Genomic DNA, 23,341 nt, shown 5'->3' with positions numbered 1-23,341 from the left:
CTGACCTCAGCTCTGTCACGCAGTGCACATCTTACACAGACAAATCTCAAACTCAAATGCCTTCAGGAACACGCACCGTCAGACAACAGGAAAATACAGACTCCACCTGAACCCATTTAAACACAGTAAAAACACTGTTGCCAATCAAAACACGTCTAGTGGAGCCTATTCCTAAGGGCAAAACAGGCCTTGTCTAAAACAATCCCTGAGTCATTCTACATCTTTCTGACTCTACTACCATCCTACCCTACTGAAAAACCTCCTAACCAGTCTTCACAGTCCAATTCTTGCCACTCTACAATTAATTCTCCACATGGCAATCAAAGGGATCGTAAACCATAAGCCAGGTACCATACTCTTCCTGAAAACTTCAGTGAGCCACCTCATCTGCACACCCCAGCCTCACTCACCACATAACGGCTTTTCTGTTCCTATAATACTGAAGCCCATCCCCACCTCGAGGCCTAGAATACTATTCTAGATGTCTGTACAGCTAGCTCCTTCCTGACATTCACCTCAATTCAAAGCTCACCTTCTAAGAGAGTTGATCCCTTATTATGAAGTCAAATGTACCCTAGAGTCCATGGTCATTTTAATTTCTGCCAGCACTGATCACTGTCTGTTTTTGTATTTGTCTGTCTTCTTCCACTAAAAAGATTTCTCCCTAAGAGCGGAAACTTTGCCTATCTGTCCATCAATCTTTCAACTCCTGCACAGGGTACTTCCCTGGTGGTCCAGTGGCTAAGACTCTGCACTCCAAATGCAGGAGGCCTGGGTTTGATCCCTGGTCAGGGAACTAGATCCCGCATGCTGCAACTAAGACCCGGTGAAGCTAAATATATAAATAAATAAATATTTTTTAAAAATTAAATAGGGCTTCCCTGGTGGCACAGTGGTTAAGAATCTGCCTGCCAATGCAGGGGATACAGGTTCGAGCCCTGGTCTGGGAAGATCCCACATGCCGTGGAACAACTAGGCCCGTGAGCCACAACTACTAAGCCGGCGCATCTGGAGCTTGTGCTCCGCAACAAGAGAGGCTGCGATAGTGAGAGGCCCGTGCACCGCGATGAAGAGTGGCCCCTGCTTGCCACAACTAGAGAAAGTCCACGCACAGAAATGAAGACCCAACACAGCAAAAATAATAAATTAATAAAAAATAAAATAAAATAAATTCCCACACAAGTCTTCCAAGTAGCCTCCGCACATCTAGTCTTGTAGTTACTAAGTTACTCATTCACTTACAAATATATAATACCACATCAAAATGTATACCATATCTTTAAGGGTTATCTCCACTTAGAAAGAATCAAATCTAAGAAAATCCAGATATCAAGCAAAGATCATTCATGCAACAATCATTATCAAAAACAAACGGTGAAAGACACTCTGCCTGGCTGTGTGAAGCAACAATAAATAAGGTGGCTCCCCTCAGAAAGCTGACAATCCCTACCCACTATGATACAGTACTAAGTGCAGGAATAGAGCTTTGCTGTGGGTGCAATAACACAATCCAGGGGAAGATTCCTCCAGATGTAATCTACCGCCCAGTCTCTCTTTTCCAGAAAGGACTACACTTGTTCTAAGCCATCTATGGACATGCCACATTCCTAAAGTTTTTCTAGAAGGGAATATGCCCTAACTTCCGTCCCTATTGCATTACCCAGCCCTCCTCCTCATCTAAAACGAGGACAATACAATATTATCTTTCCTTTTACTGCACTTGAACTAAGCAGCCAGCTTTGGGATTCCTCTTGGTATGTCCTTAAAGCAGTAACTTCAAAACATCCTGCTCGAGTTTACTGATATTTAATTGCTTTAATTTCATGCCTGGGTACATAAAATATCATCTGCTGTAGTTGTCGACTGGAAGCCTACGTGCACAACTGAACACACTTAAAAGTATGAGCTGTGGGAAAAAGCCAAAGTCAAACTTCCCCAACGTTCTAAGACACGCTTTACCATTAGGTAGGCATCTAGCATAACAGTTTTCAAAACTTACCGTAAACTGCCCTAAAAACTGGAATCCGGAGAAAAAGTTGACCTTGGAGCAGTAAAAACTCCAGTCTAATGACCTCAAAATGATAACAGCGAGTGAAAACACTGTCATGAAAACAGCCGCCCTCCAGGCCACGGCCTCGAAAGGGACCTCATGCTTCAGCGAACAAAGTCTGCCGTCGGGAAAAAACAAAAGCAAAGCGACCTCAAACACTGTCACCTTTCCCGTTTTTCCGTGAAACGACCCGCAAGAGGCCGGGAGCCACGGTGACGCGGCCGCATCCGCCGGTCAGCAGCGCGTCACCCCCGCCCGGCCCGGCCCGCGAGCGGGGAGCGCCGCGTTGGGGAGACAAGGACCAGGACCCGAACAAAAGACCCGAGTCCCGGAGGCCCCGCTCTCACGGCAGCCCGACTCGCCCGCCCCGCCCCCCGGCGACCCCTCACCGAGCCCGCGACGCTGGCCGCGAGCGCCCAGCCGGCAGAAAGTCCGCGAAAGAGAGGTCCGGTGTCCACCGCCTCTGCCAGTGCGCGTGCGCGCGTCCCCACACGGCGGCCGGCCGTACCGTGCGCCCCTGGGGTTTACGTCGGTTCGCTACACGGACCGAGGGGCGGGAACTCCAAGCCAGCTTTGGATTGGACGGCGCGAAGGGACGAGCCCGCTGATTGGACGAGGGCGGGCATCCCGGATTTGAAGCGGGAAGCCGCGCCCGGCCGGAGGCGCCGCGCCTGGCGCCTCGCCCACTGGAGGACGCCACGCCTCTCTTACCTGGTGCTGCAGAGCAGCGGCACTCGCCTAGAGCACAGAGAACTACTTCGGGTGGACCAGGCATCTGACACACCCCGAGTTCGGAAGTGTTGGCACTGTCCCTACGGGAGCGGATGCTGACGTGTGGTCACCTGCCGCACGTTTACACTGACAGTGCTGCGGTTAGGAAGTCATCCCCGGGGCCCGCGCTACACCAAGTCGCCCATGGGGCGCAGTAAGGTTGGTTCCGGGTGAAGAGGGGCGAGGAGATGAGACGGTACGTCCCTAATTATCTTCCTCTATTTCCCGTTCTCCTTAGGCCACGAGTCCCATCACCAACGCCTGCTCACCACGAGGTCCTAACTACTGCTTTACTGAAACCACACCTTTCACTTTTCTTTACCTCAGAATTTCTTCCCTACAGTTCCTCTTTAACAAAGTTAACTCTTTAACTGAATCCATTGAATAGCTGTTGAATGTTGACGATGCACACTTGGGACTTCAACAGTCCCTACTCCTCATTTTAGCCTGGTAGGAAAAGACATCTGCTTATCACAACTTTCTACCTCCTCCAAAATATTGCTCAACAATCATTCCTGGATGCCCTCTTCACTCTCTTCCTTTCTGCCTTTGGAAACTCTGCATCTCTCTGCAAAAAATAAAACACCCTGGCTTCCCTGGTGCTCAGTGGTTAAGAATCTGGTTCGAGCCCTGGTCCAGGAAGATCCCACATGCCACGGAGCAACTATGCCCATGTGCCGCAACTATTGAGCCTGCGCTCTAGAGCCCACGAGCCACAACTACTGAAGCCCGCGCGCCTAGAGCCCGTGCTCTGCAACGAGAAGCCACCACAATGAGAAGCCTGCACACCGCAACAAAGAGTAGCCTATGCTCTCTGCAACTAGAGAAAAGCCCACGCGTAGCAACAAAGACCCAATGCAGCCAAAAATAAATAAATAAAATTTTTAAAAAATGAGTAAGACACGCACCCTTCCTTGGTTCCATTTTATCAAAGACCACTCTGTCTCTCCTATCCTTAACTGCCTCCTTTCACACCTCATTGTCACTCATTCTGTTTCTGGCTTGGCCCCGAGTACTACTTCCACACTTGTTTTAGTTTATCAGGACTGGCCTCCTGTCAAACTCAGTGATGTCTCCGCAGTTCTCTCGACACCTCTTCTTGAAACCTTCCAGCCTTGGCATTTAACCACGCCTGTTCTACCTGTGTCCACACTCAATGAACACAGATTAAATGGCGAAAATCTCAATATTTTCTGAATCTTGAAAAACAAATCAAATCCTTAGCTCTAGAGCTGAAAGGATGCTGTTTGAGTGTAATGAGCAACGCTCTGCCTACACCATGGCCACACGCTGGCAGTGAATTGCTGGAATGTGTCCACTGTTCCAGACTGTCACTCACCCTGAATCCCTTGAACCCAACTCACTGTCCTTCCTTCATAAAGATCAAGTGACTGGAGGTCTCCCCATGGCACCCAGCAACCTGACAGTGACAGGGATCTACACTCCAAAGTATTAGCAGGAAAAGAGCCTTCACTGTGATGCCAGACTGTCCAAATCTCAATGCTCTCACTTCCTAACTGTGCAGCCTCGTACAAAGAGCTTAAACCTGCAGGTGTCCTCATCTGTAAAATGGGGATAATCAGAGCACTTGCCTCAGAGTTTGCTGTGAGGATGAAGTCAGTTAACTTGCATCTAGAAGAGCACTGGCACGTGGAGGCACTCAACAACATCAGCTATTATCTGACCAACTGAAAAGGAAGAAATAGTGAATTCCAAATCTCCAATTCCAGGAAGAGCTTGAAGTGGCCCCATGGCCAAGGGTACCTTCCAGGGAATTAGAAGAGACACCTGTCCAGTTAGGAAAGGCGGACGTCTCACATGGCTTCCCTTTACCAACTGCTCTGAGTGGTAACACCTCAACCTCCAATATCCAGCACCTTCTACAGTGTGACCACAAGGTACGCATCCAGGTTAATCTCCCACTAGCTCCCCAAATGAACCTTGTTCTTTCATTGGACTAAAACTTAATCCTCTGCCTGCACACGCCCTGTCCTCTTCTACATTTGGGCCATCACCCTGGACTCCGCCCTCTTCCACTGTAAGTACTCCAGCATGTCACAATCCCACATTCCTTCCAAATCCTGCTGACATATAAATCACTTTCTTTAATGCCTCCTGTACCGTTCAACCTTTTTTATGAAGCTGAATCCTCACTACCCTTTGTAAATTCTGTAAATGCCTTCTCCCACTAGAATGAATGTGTGGCGACTACCTTTCTGGTTTTTTTTACATATCCCAAAGTGTTTAGCACAGTATCTTGCATATAGAAGATGCCCAATGTTCACTAAATGGGAGGGCCTGTCTCAATTCATTACCCCATCCTACCCCACATACCTCGATAATGATTGAAATCTAAAAGACTTGAATTCTTAATTCTCAGCTAGATCCAGACTTAAAGTGAGACCTCTTGCTTTGAAACTCGACAAGTCTACCGGTCTAAAACAAGTCCTTTAACAGAAGGAAGACCTTGCCTTAAATTAAAATACAATATACTTTATAAGCTCTTTATCCTTTGCATGTTAAGAAGCTCTAGGGGTTTGACAGGAAAGTGTCTATTGATAGGAGAGTGTCTTTGAAAATTAGATTGTAAATTATAATATATATTTATAACAACTATACCATCTGTGTGATCAGCTGATAGACATACGAAATGCTGTTCAAATAGCAGTTCAAATGTCAAGTAGACATTTGTTGATTCTAGATGTTAGTCTCCATACTAACTTTCTACCTTCTAAATAAATGCCATGATCATCCCCTAATTTCTGATTGTTTGGATCTTTTTTTTAGCAATATGATATTTTAAGGAGATATAAATAAGCTTTACCAACCATCAAATAAACTACATTCTATTTTTATATGGCAACAGATTCATATCTTTAAAAATATATTTTATTAAATAATCTACTTGGAGAATAATTACAAAAGCTTTAAACAATAATTCCAAGTAGTGAAAGGCAGTTTCCTTTAAAAGAAAAAAAAAAAAGACCAAACAGTCCATAATATGTTTTGCTGCTTTATACACAGGAATGATTTATTTTACAAACTAGTCAGTTGCAACATTAGCCTGTAAAAATCAAAAACATTTTTTATCATGTCTCAAAGGCAAAGTTAACTCTATAACGATATGCTTTCACATTAACCAGTATGACAAACCATAAGAAACTTAACGCCATAACAGTTCAAAATAAAATGTACAGAACAGGCACTTTGAAGTCAGCTATTGTGTGTAACTCTCACAGTTAATGTTATGTGTACACATCTCATATTTCATCAAAGGTTATCAACCAATGAAGCAAATATTCCTTTGATGCAGAAGCACAAACACATTTAGGTTCCAAACACCATGTTCTGGTTTTAATACATGCAAGACAGACCCTAAATTAGAAAAATCTTCTGAAAGAAAATGAAGAAAAACAAAAAGCCAGGAATGAAAGCATTTACAAGCACTTGAATAAGGCCTTTAAGTGTTAAATCAGTGTTTTTTAAACCCCTTCATTCTCAGGTAAGGGATTAAGAGGCCGAGAGAGAGATCGTCTGCGAGGGTGAGGATACTGGAGGCTGGCAGTGTCAGCATCGCAAGAGTGCTCTATCAGAGGAGGAGGAGGAGGAGGAGGAGGAAGGAGCTGGGCATAACTGGACCATCTCGATCCAGCCCGTGGGGAATCCAGAGGGGGAAAGAAATACCTGAAACAATGAAGACAGGAACAAAACACCAAAACAAAACAAAAACAACAGAAAAAAAAAAAAAAAAGAAAAAACAGAAGAAAAAGAGAAAAGTAGTAAATACAAAGAGAACCAAAGAGGAAAAAACACATGCTAGAAAAAAAAGCTTTACTATATTCATGCCAAAACTAACGGAACATAATAGCAAAATCAAGACCCTTACTCAAATCAGGCTCACTTAAGCAAGTATAGAAACTTGAAAAAAGAAATACAATCTGTTAAAACTTAAAATGTTAAAAAAAATTATCAGTATGAATGTTACAAAAAAGACATTAATTTTATAATTTAAAACATTTTCTAGTCTCTCAAAAACATATTGATGCTCTCCTGTAATTTACAAATCAAATAAGCTTTTTCTTTAAGCAACACTTCACTTGTAGCAGCAGCACATTTTTTAGTGCATACATGATACTGAGGACCAATTCAGATAGACTTTCACATAGTATGGCCAGCTATTGCAACATACTTTTGAAGAAACACAATCTTTGAATGTACTTAGATGTTTTTCTGCAAAAAGACTAGTACAAAATTTTGATAAGTAAAAGGGCTCAAAAATATGTCCTATTGTTATTCTTCTGCCATTTTAAAACTTACCCGTAATACTTTAGCATTTTCTCAAAAAAAGATTTATAGCTTTGTTATCAGAGGATATGAACTAAATGAAGCAGCCAACAAAATTAAGAAAATCCTGGGACATGGAATGTGGAGGTTAACATGCATGCACAATTTTAGCAGAGTTTTATCTGCTTCTTATACTATGTTTCCAAATTTTTACTTGAAGGAAAACTTAAGCCATGAAATCACACCATAAAAATATACAAGCACATATTAGAAACATTTATCTCTTTAGTGAATATGAACTGAAAACTTACAAAGATGTTTTCATTTTACTTCTAAATTATAAATGAAGCAATACCAAATGTTTGGCTACAAACTGTACAGTCAAGTTACTTTCACTACTACTTCTCTCACTCCTTCACTAATACTTTTTAAACATTACAAAGAAATAACAGAGTTGTACTGAATAATATCATGTATAAACCAATTCTACAAAAGGTAAACAAATTAGCACTCAAAACAATCTTTATGAAAAATATTCAATCTTCAAATTAAAATTATAAAAGTTCATTTTAGCTTACTGTTTTAGAAAATAAAAGACATAAGTCTATATATAGTCTCCAGATGGAATAAAGTGATACCTTCCCTCCTCCCAACTAGCAATGAGGATGGTAACAATCCTTTAATTTTAAAACCCATGTTCATTTCAGAAACATTTCAAAAAATTGTTTTGGTGACAATGTCTCAACAAAAAGCCTCTCCATTTATATTTCAGAAGTTTCAAATAATGTCAATAAACTGGCTAGCACAAAAAAAAATGATATACACTGTATTTTTAAAGGCCTTTTGGACTGCGTTTAGTAGTAAGCAGGCTGTTGGTGTATCTTGGGAGAGGTCAAACGGCGCTGGGGAAGGGGAAAAGGAGCTTGCTTCCCATTCCTGTGTGCATGCAACAAGCAGCAAAACAGCAAAGTTACTCCAGTTAGCTGGTACTCAGCTGTGCTTTCTGTTAAAGGACATAATACAAATGGAGAAGGGAAAATGCATCACAGATCTAACACACATGGTTATTGGCACAATAAGAACACATCAAAACTTCAAAGCTCTTTACAAAAGAAAATGTGCAGTACAGGCAGCAACTAAAAACCAGATTTTTTAAAAAAAAATTAACACTAGTATCTTTGCTTCATGAAATAATCTTTATAATCTGATATCTTCTATGGTGACCTGAAGTTGTTTTCATGCAAATACTTAAAAAGCAGGACTCCTTTATAAAAATATAACAATACAAAAATAGTTGAGGAGGGCTTCCCTGGTGGCGCAGTGGTTGAGAGTCTGCCTGCCGATGCAGGGGACACGGGTTCGTGCCCCGGTCCGGGAAGATCCCACATGCCGCGGAGCAGCTGGGCCCGTGAGCCATGGCCGCTGAGCCTGTGCGTCCGGAGCCTGTGCTCCGCAACGGGAAAGGCCACAACAGTGAGAGGCCCGCATATCGCAAAAAAAAAAAAAAAGTTGAGGAAATTTAAAATACAATTCTCTTCTTTCATTTAAGTTGACAACAGGACAACCACGTGACAGTTTGTTAAGGCTGTGCTTTGAAGTTTCCTAAATAGTATTCCAAATTATTCACAAAGGCATATTAAAATAATTTTACCTTACAAATTCACAATTGAAATTTGAATATGAAAACAAAAGGACAACTCTTTAGATAACATTAAACATTCTTTGAGAATCTAAAATATACTAAAAATTCTAAAAATCAAGAACTCAGAATTTACCATATCCTCTTACAATCTCCATGAAAATTTTAAACACACACACAAAAAACATTTAATTTACTCACTTTTACAAAGCCTTAGTTCGTGTGTTTTATTTAAAATTTCAGTTTAACCTGACTCAAAGGCCACCCTACCAGCACTAGCAACACTAATGCTCATCTGGGACTACGATCCTCAGTACTGTCCCAAACTTCCTCTTCATCTCATTACTTCAAAGTTATATATGTTTCTGGAAGACCACTAAATTTCAGCATATAATTGAGTTTGTTTAACGGCCTCAGAACCTACCTGTAAATATTATGACCAAGTAATAAGCCAAATACAGAGCTACCAAAGTGCCTCCTTCTCTTCTAGTGCCACAATTATGTGTGAATTTCTTGATTCAGTCTTAAAATCCATGAAATAACACACCTTCAGTATGGCTACCAGAATGATTTAAAAAGAAGATAATTTCTAGTTTTCTCACAAAACAGCCTACCTGCCAGCAGAAGATCCATTTAATGAATTCTGAAGATTTGGTATATTTGAACCTAGAGAAGGATTTGAGTTTCCCTGCTGAGAGCTCCCATTGACAGGGCTCCCATTACCTTTCAGAATACCAGTACACTTCCAGTTGTCCATATAATTAGCTGAAAGGAAAATGGTCAAACTCATTAACATGACTAATAACCTATGTTCCAGGGCACAAATCTACAATTAAAGAAATAAAAGAGACCTACAGGCTACATATCTCTCAGGATAAATGGTAAAGACATTTTTTTAAATGAAACACATATATCTCAATTTTAACAATTATTTTTTGAAGTTTTTAAAGAAATACTAATTGAAAAACAAAGCTCTCACCACCCATTTCCTTTCCTTACTAGATAAATATTAACAGAGACAATTCTCTAAGCTACCACATTATTACATTAAGTTAATATCAAAATAAAATTCTGTCTTCATTATAATGGATTTCAGTTCTGATGTGTGGGTAACGGAGTCACCTTCTCGGTTAAGCGAGTACAAGTCAAGTCCTCATGGATGTAGGTAATAGAACCTCTGGGGTTTGAGTGGCTTATCCAACTTGGTCTAATTGTTTGGATGCAAAACTGGTCACTGCAGACACTGAGCTCAGGAAATCCAAGTTAGGCAGAACAGGGCAGCAAAGACCCTGAGGAAAGGGACACCTGGGCTGGTTCTACCACAGCCTAAAGCTGACCATAGGAGACTCAGCCAAACTGCAGTTTGGGAACAGTAACTCCTCAGGGGAAATGAACGAAGCTGTAACTTCGAATCCTAAAGATGGGACGCTACCGACTAGAGTGGTACACAGAGCCAGTGGATAAACATCCGTGGAGAAGTACAGACCATGCCACAGCACCCACAGTCTGTGTCGACCGTCCAGACCACCTTCTCTGCTTGGCATTTGTAAGAAACTTTTAGAATCAGTGGCCTCAAGATTCTCTAACTTTTGGGAGCTGTAGAGAAGAAGTGGGGAAGATACTGGATTTTTCTTCTCTTAAGGGCTTGTTGGCTAAAGCAATTGTTTAATCAAATAAGAGATGACTATATCCTGAGTTTGTAGAGAAGTCCCACAAGTTACACACATAGCAAATGGTATCTTTGGAGGTAGTGTATATTCTGTTACAGTTAGTTTTACTTTGTTCCACATGGAAACGTAAACAATTCAATTAGTCAATTACTGCTATGAACTAGGTAAAATGACAAAGATTCAACACAATATGAGACATTAATTTAAAAGTAACTGTAGAAAGATAATTTTTTTCAAAATACTTCAGAGTTTACATTTCTAAGTGAAAATTCTAAAGTAGCATCATAAAGCAACAATTCCTCCAATGAAATCTTACCTTTCCACAACCTGACACAGCCATCATCTCCTGAAGATGCCAGCACTGTCCCTGTTATATTCCAACTCACTCGCCAGACCTGAGAATTATGATTATCAAACTGAGCCACTATATGGATTTCAAATTTTGTTGGCCCACCAGAGGAAGTAAGTTCTTTCCTGTTAATAAAAAATTTTTCCTGAGGAATTCTGAGTGTACACACACACACACACACACACACTCACTGTTCTAAATTAAAAAATACAAATGGTCTCACATACACGCCATATCAATGTCATATCCATACCTGCCCCCCAACCTCCATAGCTTACTGAGAGATGGGCCATGTCACTTTCACTTGATTCCCCAGTACCTGGCATGATCCTACCACATAAAAGATATTAAGTGACTAAAGAGGATTTTATTCCCCCCAAAAGGCTGAGGAATAAAAGAGATGACAATGATTAATTTCAAAAGAAAAAGTAGTAGAAAGGGAAGAACAGGAGAAGAGAAGGAAAAAAGAACAGAAACTCACAATTCCAAAGTTAAAGCTAAACAGATTATTCAAAAGAATGTCTCAGTTCTAATTTAATTTTCCCTAAGTAGACTGCCACCTCTCATTCCTTCAAACATTTATAGAGTGCAATTATATTCAGAGGATCCAATTCATTTTAGTATCTGCCTAAATAAAACACAACTAAGAAAACATAAATCTCCTCTCTTGGTCTTCCCTGGTGGCACAGTGGTTGAGAGTCCGCCTGCCAATGCAGGGAACATGGGTTCGTGCCCCGGTCCGGGAAGATCCATTCTTCAGATCACTGTTGCCTCTACACTCTCCTCCACAAATGAAAATAAGCAAGAGGTAAGAGAACTTTCAAATTAGTAATTGTTTCAAAAACTCACCTCACAGGCTTTAATGTAAAAATTCTCACGTCTTTGGTTGCTATGGCAAGAATGTGGAAAGACCGTCCCAAGTTTGGAGCAAAGGCAATATCGTGGACAGGATCTGTGACTGTCAGGAGGGTTTCAGCTTTTGCATATTTCCTAAATGAAAAAACAATTTACATTAGAATTATCAGAAATGAAAATTTTAAAAATCCACATGTCTAGGTATCTCCATTTTCTCCATCTTGCTCACAATGAAGTAGTGTTTATCTCTGCAATATATAATATGTCCAGCCCCATTCCCCAGAAACTGTGAATGTGACCTATCGGAAAGGGCATTTGCAGATACAATTAAGGATCTCAGGATGAGAGAGAAACAGACACTAGAGAAGAAGCCACGTGAAGACACAGGCAGAGATTGGAGTGATGCAGCTCAGCCACGGAACTCCTGGAGCCTCCAGAAGCTGGAAGAGACAAGGAAAGAGTCTGAAAGCAGCACAGCCCTGACAACACGTTGATTTCAGATTTCTGGCCTCCAGAACTCTGAAAAGAAACATCTCTTTTAAGCCACCAGTTTGTAGTAATTTGCTTTGACAGCCCTAGGAATGTAATATCACCTCCCACATTTCTTCCTTTAATTTTTTTTTTAGTTTAGCTTAAAACAGAGTAACTAAAACTTAATTCGAATGAGATCTTGATTTGTTAGCCATTAACATCTTTTTTAAGAAAAAGGGTACCTGAATTCCCTAAAATTTGAGTGTAAAGAAAAAAGTTAAGCTGACAACAGCAAGAATTGAATTTTTTAAGTGATGATAAAGGAAGCTACAACAAAGTCTATTTCCACACCTCGGGAGTGTTAAACTACCATCTGATCCTGTTATTCTCCAACTGAGAAGCCTTTCAATGGCTTCACATTACCCTTAAGATAAAAATTAAACGTTGAACAGTAGGTCTTGCAGGTATAAGCCTTCCAGATTTCTCATCACACTCCCTTTTACCTATTATGTTCCAAACACAGTGAAAATATATTGGCTCTCTCTCAACACATGCAGTTTTCTCCATCTGGAATGTTTTGCCCTCTTTGTCTGGCTAACTTCTACTCATTCTATGGGTCTCCTTTTTTTTTTTTTTTTTTTTTTTTTGTGATACGTGGGCCTCTCACTGTTGTGGCCTCTCCTGTTGTGGAGCACAGGCTCCAGACGCGCAGGCTCAGCAGCCATGGCTCATGGGCTCAGCCGCTCCGCGGCATGTGGGATCCTCCCGGACCGGAGCACGAACCCATGTCCCCTGCATCGGCAGGCGGACTCTCAGCCACTGTGCCACCAGGGAAGCCCTATGGGTCTCCTTTTGAATGAATCTTCCTGGCCCCCTCCCCCTAAGCATAATCTCTGAACATCCTGATTCTCCCAGTTTATAAAATTCATCACCATTTTTCACCTTTTTTTTGTTTGTTTTCCCTTCATGATGGTACATACTGGGAGATCAATTACCTTTTCCTCTACACCACTCAATTTTATATTACCAGAGCAGAGAACTTAGCGTATCATAGGAAATCAGTAAATATGTGACAAATAATGCATAACTGAGTTAATGAATAAAGAAATAACATTTTAAAAAATTAAATGCAATTCAGAACAATAACTTAACCAAAGCAGTACTGACCTGGTGTTTTCATTATATTCGAAAATCTGAACCTTGGCCATTGCGTTTGGGCTGCTGTCATCACTTCCTACAGCGATCATGGGGGAATGAGCACGAGAGCTAGAAAGGAAAAGTATAAGATATTTTACATAATTATAAAGTTAATGCACATTTAGTTCAGAGAATTAAAAATGCATTCAGCAGCCATGCAACCCACCAGTCAGCGTGTCACTCTGGACTAGACCCCTGCCACGCCTGGCACCACACACCCAGGAGGGGTACCCCTGAGTTCTCAGCCTGGGGACTGAGGACACTGGGCTTTCACCTTGTTTTTAACCACATTTTCTTATGGCTTAGAAAGTAGTCCTTTTCCCAAAACAAAAGGCTTCAAGCTGTCAATAGATTTTTTTTTTTTTTAAAGACACTTAAGAGGCGTTAGAATTTTTCTTTCTAAAAGTTCTGGTCATTAACTATAGAATGAAAAGTAATTTTACGGTGACCAAATTCATGGCAAAAAGATTTTTATGTGCTTCGTACAAAAAGAACCCCACCCCGATGGAGAAGGAAAAGTAGAAAAAGACCACCCTCAGGAAGGCATGCCTATCATTCTCTAGTCTCCAGACTCATTTGTGGTCAACGGCGTTTTGACAAAGGCAAAAGATAAGCAATTAAGAGAGTGAACTCTACTGAGGTTGACTCTAGGTTGAATCTTTTTTTTCATTTCTATGTCTAATGTCCTAGATATTGATTTCCTTTGCCTCCCCCATCCAGATTAAGTAATACCTCTATGAACATGACATAGAGGTATTGTTTAACCTTTGATCTTGATATTGTGATCTGCCAATTTCATAAAGCTGAAAACAAAATGCGATAATTTTTAAAAAAAGGTTTAGGTGTTTATTACTAAAGCATCTGATAACGACATCACCTAATATAAGGAAAAAACCAGGTAGGGACTTCCCTGGCGGTCCAGTGGTTAAGAATCCACCTTCCAATGCAGGGGACACAGGTTCGATCCCTGGTCGGGGAACTAAGATCCTACATGCCTTGGGGCAACTAGCCCACGTGCTCTGGAGCCTGCACGCCACAATTAGAGAGAAGCCCAAGTGCTGCAACTAAGACCTGACGTGGCCACAAATAAACAAACATTTTTTTTAATTAAAAAAAAGAAAAATACCAGATAAACTACAAAGTGCTATAGTAATAAAATAAAATTACAAGTTACTTATTATAATTCTTAGCTATTCAAAGGGATGTAAATTATAGTAATTTCTATATCTCACAAAATTTCTTTTTTCAATGTTCCACAAATGTATTTATTTGATCAAGGACAAGTACATTTACAGTAATATATTCTAAAATTACTGAAAATATAAATTTTTAAAATATTCTAAAAAATAAATTGTGAAACATCCAGACAACAACCTGAATTGAGGATTATCTCATTTGTATATCCATAAATAAGATGATCACATTTAAACCATTTTCCAAATATGACTCGTAATTAAACAGTGAGCAAAACCATCCAACTCTCTGACTGAATACAGGAGACTGATCACCTGCATCTCCTTCCTACGCCTCCATGGAAATGATGAAAAAATAACACTGTAACAGTGCAGAAATCAGAATGTGCCATCAGAAATCATGAAATCTGGAGGATTCCAGGAAGCAAAAGGAGATCAGACAGTTAAAATGCTAAGGGAAAAAGAGCTCAACAACTATCATTAAGGAGGAAATTCTAGCAGCTCCAACCTCTAATCAATAAGTAAATAACAAATCAATCAATCAACCAATAGTAATGAGTAATGGGGCAATCATGAATTGATTCATTTAATAATCTGCAATCAGAAGACCCCCATGGCTGGCAGCTGACTCTGCTCTAGGCTAAATAAAATCTGAGAAGGATCCTAGTGAGATGATTAGAACTTATGAGGAGAGATATGAACTTGAAATAAAGTAGCACTGCAAAGCTGGCAGGGAGAGGGACAAGAAAGAAGAAAATACATTAAAGTACTCTATCCCCCAAGTCAAAACCTGACTTTGGCAATTTGGGGGTAATGCCCACCTGCCAGCTCCCTCTTGGTCGCCCTACAAGGAAACCCTGCCAAATCACTCCACCTACTTAGTCAAAACTCAACCAACCCCCTAAGTAAGAGAATGAGCTGTTAAGAAAACAGAGCATCTAACAGGAGAAAAATACCAACACCAGTTCTCTCTAGCAGCCATCACAGTCTCCTGTTCACAAATACATGAGCAAAGACTAACATGCACTTGAGAAAAAGAAGGAGTGTGACAGTTAAAGACCAAGGCATACAAACAGTTCTTTGAGGAAATAGATCTTTGAGAAAATATAAAACAGCCTACAGTCCACATCATATGCAGATTCTACATTTGTAAACTGACCTACTTGCTAAAATTTATTTGCAAAACCAAAAATCCAATACTTGGGGCATTCATGGGCCTTCCTGTTTCAGCTTTATGCTGAAAACCAGTGTCTGCTTTGCACTCTATTTACCATCATGTTTTCTGCATTTTTGTTCTTTGTGTTGATGATTTCACTGTTTAAAATGGCCCCCAAGCTTCCCTGCTGGCGCAGTGGTTGGGAGTCCGCCTGCCAATGCAGGGGACACAGGTTCATGCCCCGGTCTGGGGGGATCCCACGTGCCGCGGAACGGCTGGGCCCACGGGCCGTGGCCGCTGGGCCTGCACGTCTGGAGCTTGTGCTCCTCAACTGGAGAGGCCACAGCGGTGAGAGGCCCGTGTACCGCAAAAAAAAAAAATGGCCCCCAAGCGCAGTGCTGACGTGCTGCCTTGTGTTCCTAAGTTTAGCAAGAAGGTCATGATGTTCCTTATGGAGAAAATACCTGTTAGATAAAAACTGCATTCAGGTATGAGTTAGTGTTGTTGGCTGAGTTCAATGTTAATGAATATATGCTAAATAAGGTGGCTTTAGACAGAAAGACACATAAAACAAGGTTAAGTACTGATCAGTTAACAAAAATGTGATCAGAGGCTGGTAGCACCTAACCCTGTATTTCCCCTGGGAGGGGTGGCTCAGTATTAGCTAATTCAGTTTTGCAGCAACTTGATAGAACATAACTACTGCAAAAAAGGAGACTTGACTGTAAATCAAAAAACATAAAATTTTTTAAAATTTTAATTAGGATCCTCAGAGAAATGTTGTATCCATGTAACAAAAACTGACAGGCATAAAAAAGGAGTTATCAGAGAAAAAGAAAGACTTCTTAACAATTAAAAATGATTGCCACTCCCCCCAACCCCCAACATCACTGGATGGTATAAAATGTACACCTGAAGAACAAGTTGGAGATCTGGAAGACAGAGTAGTAAATCTCCAAACAATTTTAAAGAAATAGAGAGTAAATCCAAGAATAATCAAAGATGAATTCCAGAAGGACAGAATCGAGAAAACAGAAGGATAAATTATCAAAGAATCCTAAAATATCCCCAATCTGAGACAAGGACCTTCTTCACCTTAAAAGGGACCACTAAGCATCAAGCAGGATGAATTCAAAAAAGACCAACATCTAATAGTGTATGTCTGGATTTACTTAAAAATAATCCAGTTTTTGTTTTGTTTTGTTTGTGAAGGTGGGGAGGCATATACAGATTAAACAAGAGTAGCTTTGAATTACTGTAGCTGGGTGATGGATATTTGAGGCTCTGCCTATTATATACTTTTAGTATATTTGAAATCTTCCCTAACAGAAAAATGTTTTAAAAGAAAAAACACTTGGAAACATCCTGGTATATAAATTTTAGAATTCTACTACCTTAAACCCATACAAAGCAATTCCAGGAGTTTTAATTACCCAAGTGTGAAAGGCAAAACCAAAAACCTTTCAGAATACACTTGACAACATCAAGGTGGGGAATTTTTCAAATAAAAAAACAAAAAGCACTATAACAAATATAGAAAGACTGTTAAGTGTGGCTATATTAAAATTCAGAACTTTCTGCAGACTATCAAAAGTCATGATAGTGTCAAAATGACAAACCACAAACTCGGAGAATATACTTGCAACTCAAAGTAGTAAGGCAAAATCCTAAAATCTTCCAGAAAGACTAGTCTTCCTACAAAAGATCCAGTATCAGACTGGCCTCAGACATCTCACCACCTAAAGTTTAAAAGATTCAAGAATAGTAATTTGAAATTCTTACATTTGGAACTTGGCCGAAGTTCTAAAACTAGTCAAACTATAATTAAGCATGGAGAAAAATTAAGACATTTCTGGGTATGCCAGAATTCAGAAAGTTTGCCATCCATCCCATATAGGAAAAAAAGTTACTTTAAGAGGTATGCGACCAAAATGAAAACAAAAAATCCAAAGGCAACTCGTGATATGAAAATTGTGACAGCCAAGTATAACCCAAAAGTAAAGGAATCAGTAAAGAGAAAAGAGCACCCATCAGGAGTTAATGCCATATTATTCTGTGTGAGAAAGTTTCCATGAAACAGATTACATTTATGTCTGTAATGAATATTTACATAATCTAGTCTTATAAATTTGGTTGCTACTTAATATTTAGAATCAACCTGTAGTCAAAAGATAAAGTACTTATATGTGTACTTAACACATATAACTTAATATTATTAAATGTTTACAAAACATAAATACAAACATTGTAAATCCTGTCACTGTATAAGCAATATAACAAAATATTAGGAAATGGGAGGGTGAATGTATGGTAGAAGCAAAAAAAAGCTGATTTCCCCTTTTTTAAAAGAGAGGTGAGTCAATATATAGTCTAAAAATTGATAAATCACTAGAGAAATAAATATTTGAAATTAAGATAATTACCAATACAACTAAACAACTATTAACACTTCCACAAATAAAATACCTTGTCATACCTTCACAAGTGGAAAGCTTTGTAAATGTGCTGAAGTCATCTTTCACAGAATGAGTATAAATACTGTCTAAAGATAACACAGCAAGAACCAAAGGTATAAATAAATCATTTAAAAATAAAATAGTGACTACCAGAATTAAAATCTAAAAACAAAACTACTAACAGCATTTGTTTTTAGGGAGTAAGGGAACTTTTACCTCTCATTTTGTACTCTTCTAGATTATTTGAATTTTTTTATCAGGTGACTCATTACTCTTTTAATTTTAAAAAGTTTAATAAAAATCAACTATGATACAGTCTTAGAATCACACTCTATACAGCAGTTAAAGGAGTAAGGAAGAACTAGTTATACTAACACACGGGAAAATGCCCATGATGTATCTGTAAGTGAAAAAGGCAAATTGCATGAAAGGAAAATGTTATGTCTAAACATGTCTGTGTGTTTTGTGTCCACTTGTACATGATAGCATATACCTGTATTTGCATATATTTGTGTGTTTATAAACACACAAATTAAATATTTGTTATTAAATATTTATTTTATATACATGGAAAAAGTCCAGAAGGCGCACCAGAATATTTACAGTGGTTGGCTTCTTCTGTGGGGTAGAAATAGGGGTATAAGACACATGACAGGGTGGAGAAAGGAGAATTTTTATTCTACATAATATACATTTTTAAAAATAATGAACAAGACTACTTAAGAAAAGCATTTTCAAAAAAATAAACCATCTGATGCTAAGTGTAATAATTACTAGGCTTATATCACCAGAGGATTGCTGTGTAAGCATACCTTGAAGGGTTCCAAGAAATACAACTACAGCTTAGCTTGCATGAGATCTCATGTTGCAGAGACCACTGGCTGAGATTCATGACGTCTGGTGCCTCGTAGATTCTGACTATACCATCTGCTGAGCAGGTTGCTAACATAAGACCCATATGCTTAGGAGCAAATTTCACGTCGGTAACAGATGTTCTGCTGTCCACTAGCGTTGTCCTCTTGACCTGAAAAAAAATTAACAATTTAAATTAAATACAGGGACTTCCCTGGTGGCACAGTGGATAAGAACACACCTGCCAAAAAAAAAAAAAGAACACACCTGCCAATGCAGGAGATACGGGTTCGATCCCTAGTCTGGGAAGATCCCACATGCCGCAGAGCAACTAAGCCTGCACACCACAAGGAAGAGTAGCCCTGCTTGCCACAACTAGAGAAAGCCCTCGCGCAGCAACAAAGACCCAACACAGCCAAAAATTTTTAAAAATTAAAGTACATCTTAAAATAAATAAATTAATTAAATACAAAAAAAAAAGGATGGCAGAGTGGAAAGAACACAGGCTCTGAAATCACACAGAACTCCTCTGCCACTTACTAGGTATATAACCTTGAATAAGATATTCAAAACCTGTGTGGGCCTCAATTTCGTACAAAGCACTTAACAAAATACCACATACACAGCTAGCAATCAGTAACAAACCAGTGACCTATAATCAATTACTCCCTCTATGGCAGAAGAAAGAAGGCCTTACGAAGTCTAACTTTATTAAATTAGGTTAAGTACTCTCTTCTTAAGCAGATAGGTCAGTAAACCAGAAAATGTTAGAATTTTCATATGAGCAGTTTTGTCATACAAAGCAGGCCGCAAAGTAAAGGAATTAAGATTCTTTAACAGCAGAATGGAGGGTGTGAAACTTCTTCCATCAAATATAAGTGTTAGTCCTACTCAGACCGCTACCATCCACTTTTAAAAGAAGGCATGTAGTAGAGACCAAGCGAATGGTACGAAGCTGGCATTCTGGTAATTAGAGAATCCCAGCATAGCATGTACCAGTTACTGTCTGGCACCTAGATAAGATGATTTTTGACTGAAAATGTCAATAAAATTTAGAAATCAAGAGTTTACTGTCTATGGTTACTAAAATACATCTTAAGGTGTCTGAATATCAAAAGAATATCAAACTTCAAAGATAGCAGAGCATCTTTGCAAACTTTTGTCTAAAAACACCACTGAATAATTAATAACATGAATGCTGAAATATTAAATGTATTAATGACAGTGGATTTAACTATTAAGTTCGAAGAAAAATCCTTTCTATGCCACCACTCCTAAACCCCACCTATAGGATGCTAACTGATCCATCTCAGACTGACTGCTAGAAAAATCCTTTCTATTCAAGAAATGTCTCTGCTCCCCTGCCCTTAAGCAACTGTTTGCCTGAGGAAGGCCCCGGTGCAAAGGCAATGAGGCCAACCCCTCCCATCATTTAAAAAAAAAAAGTCAAACAATATGAATAGTATGCAAGCTACAAACCTCCAGTAATTAAAACAATTTGTTATGGCCTAAGAATAGACAGACACCAATGGAATAGAGTCCAGAAATAAACTCTCCATATATGGTCACTTGATTTTCAACAAGGATGTCAAAATCATTCAATGGGGAAAAGGCAATCTTTTCAATAAAAGGTGTTAGAAAACTGGATATTGACATGTAAAAAAATGAAGTTAGATACTTACCTTATACCGTGTACAAACATTAACTCAATATGAATCAAAGACCTAAACATGAGAACTAAAACCACAACACTCTTAAAAGAAAACTTTGGGGAAAAGTCTCCATTACAATGAATTTGTCTATGATTTATGATACCAAAAACACAAGGAAACAAAAGAAAAAAATAAACTGGACTTCATGAAAATTTTGTGCACCTACGGACACTATCAAGAGAGTGAAAAGGCAAATCACAGAATGGGAGGAAATATTTGGAAATCATATATCTCTTAAGGAATTAATATCCAGAATACTTAAAGAACCCCTACCTACAACTCAACAACAAAAAAATGGGCAAAGGACTTGAAGAGACATTTCCCTAAAGAAGTAAAAGTTTCTGGTAACAATTCCAATTCCGGTGGGGGTGGGGGGTAGAGGCTGTTCCCCACATAATTCTGACACCAGCAGGGTGTCCAAGGAGAATTCAACTCAATTTTGACACTAACTACCCGGAGATAGCGTCAGATTCCACGAGCTCAAGAGTTCAGTCCCACAAGACCACCCTTCTTCAGATGCCAGTCGAAAACCCAGGTTGTTATCTGTGCTTCTGACTGACTGGTGTAACTCAGGGACAGTCACATGGAAGAGACGCACAGGCTGGGGACAGGTACCCAAGGCTGGGGACAGGTACCCAAGGCTGGGGACAGGTGTGGAGCTTCCACGCCCCCTCCAGGCACCACTCTCCCCAAATCTCCAGGTGTTCACCAGCCCAGAAGCCTCCAAACCCTGTCCTCTAGGGAAAGGGTCCCCAACCCCTGGGCCATGGACCAGTCCCGGTCTGTGGCCTGTTAGGAACCAGGGCGCACAGCAGGAGGTGAGCAGCAGGCAAGCGAGTGAAGTTTTGTCTGTATTTACAACCGCTCTCCATTGCTCACATTACCACCTGAGCTCCGCCTCCTGTCAGCATTATGCTGAGCTGTATAATTATTTCATTATTTTATTATTACAATGTAATAGTAATAGAAATAAAGTGCACAACAAATGTAACGTGCTTGAATCATCCCGAAACCATCCCCCTTTGCCCTCCCCGTGGAAAAACCGTCTTCCACGAAATGGGTCCCTGGTGCCAAAAAGGTTGAGGACAGCTGCTATAGGGGTTTTATGGAGACATCATTACACAGGCGTGAATGACTACCTCATTGGCTACTGGTGACTACATCAATCCCCAGCGCCTCTCTCCTCCCTGGAGGTCAAGGCGGGTGGGACTGAAAATCTTACCACCCCGAAGTGTTCTTGGAAAGACCACTGCTCCTCGGGTGCTCATGTTCCCCACCCACCAACCCACCGCTTACAAATGTCTCACCCAATGGCTCTGTCCACGCAGTTTATCATTTGATTCTCCTACTATTTCTTCCCAGACAGCAGCTGTTCGGTCAAAAGAACAGGAAGCCAAAACCTGTCCAAATTCAGGATGGGCCCATGTCACACGCCACACAGATCCACTATGTGTCTGAGGAATTAAAAAAGCAAAAAATGAAAAAAGCTGAGTTTAGTCACTTGAAGAAACAGAATACAGGTATTTTTACTTCAACAAAAGGAGAAAGCTATTAATTTAACATTTAAAAAGTTAAATTCTAGGGAATTCCCTGGTGGTCTAGTGGTTAAGACTCCACTCTTCCACTTCAGGGGGCATGGGTTTGATCCCTGGCGGGGAACTAAGAGCCCGCATGCTGTGCAGCGCAGCCAAAAAAAAGTTCAATTCTAGCACTTTTAACGTCTAGAAGATACTCTGTACTTAAGATTGCAGCCCCTCTAGAGTCAAATTCTTCTAACATTTTACTAATAAAGAAAAATCCAGCTGGATAAAGTTGACCTCTTTCCGTGCTAATGATAGTTGGAGACTTGGTTCAGAGTTTAGCCTAACAAAGCTTTTAAACAGAGAGATTCTATCAGTCCACTGTTTTGTTTTTTTTTTTTACTTGCAAATTTCCTCTATAGGAAACATCCACCTGATAAATAAGAGTAATCAAAATTATATGCTTCAGGGCTTCCCTAGTGGTGCAGTGGTTGAAAGTCCGCCTGCCGACGGGTTTGTGCCCCGGTCCAGGAAGATCCCACATGCTGCAGAGTGGCTGGGCCCGTAAGCCATAGCCGCTGAGCCTATGCGTCCGGAGCCTGTGCTCCACGACGGGGGAGGCCACAACAGTGAGAGGCCCGCGTACCGCAAAAAAAATAAATAAAATTTAAAAATTATATGCTTCAAAAGCCTGACAGTATAAGAAACCATAGCAACAAAATGCTTAAATGATTCTGATGTCTGGCTAGACAATGGACTATTCTAGGAAAAGAGGCAATGAGAACAAATATAGAGAAGTCCAAATCCTTGTATTCTGAGGAAATAATTTAAAGTTCAATAGCATTATCTTTATAGATGAAAAATGTCAAATTAGTTCAAATTACTATTATCCAACTTTTTGTTGACAAAAAAAAAAAGGCAGAAAAGTCTTAAAGCATTTCACATCAACAGAATTCATTTGTGCTTTCCAGTAAAAATAATGTATGACAACAAGCACCAGTCCACCAATGATGTTTACAAAATCTCTTTCAATCTAACACTTTTATACTCAATAATCTCAGAACACTTTCATAATCCAATAATTTCTACATGGTAACAGTGTCATCATCCAATGGTAAACTCTGCACCGCCCCCCCTTTTTTTTTGGCCGTGCCTTGCGGCATGCA

The 23,341-nt window shown here is 40.0% G+C and overlaps 1 protein-coding gene across 3 annotated transcripts in view; it reads right to left on the bottom strand.

Annotated features, from left to right (window-relative positions):
* Positions 1-23,341, bottom strand: part of LOC136132458 (nucleoporin SEH1) — a 119,012-nt gene that overhangs the window by 91,047 nt on the left and 4,624 nt on the right. The window contains exons 3-9 of one of the 3 annotated variants that reach the window (XM_065889344.1): positions 21,963-22,109; positions 18,904-19,115; positions 13,257-13,355; positions 11,613-11,753; positions 10,731-10,888; positions 9,359-9,509; positions 2,019-2,168 (exon numbers count right to left, since the gene is read on the bottom strand). In XM_065889344.1, the coding sequence (XP_065745416.1) occupies positions 2,019-2,168; positions 9,359-9,509; positions 10,731-10,888; positions 11,613-11,753; positions 13,257-13,355; positions 18,904-19,115; positions 21,963-22,109 (1,058 nt within the window). Of the gene's footprint in view, positions 1-2,018; positions 2,169-5,825; positions 8,109-9,358; positions 9,510-10,730; positions 10,889-11,612; positions 11,754-13,256; positions 13,356-18,903; positions 19,116-21,962; positions 22,110-23,341 lie in introns of those variants that run through there. The other 2 variants (XM_065889346.1, XM_065889345.1) reach the window with 2 other exon arrangements.

This window comes from Phocoena phocoena, chromosome 13 (genome assembly GCF_963924675.1).
Source record: "Phocoena phocoena chromosome 13, mPhoPho1.1, whole genome shotgun sequence".
Lineage (NCBI taxonomy): Eukaryota > Metazoa > Chordata > Mammalia > Artiodactyla > Phocoenidae > Phocoena > Phocoena phocoena.
The sequence above is the reverse complement of the archived record's forward strand: the minus strand, read 5'-3'. Positions and strand labels throughout refer to the sequence as shown.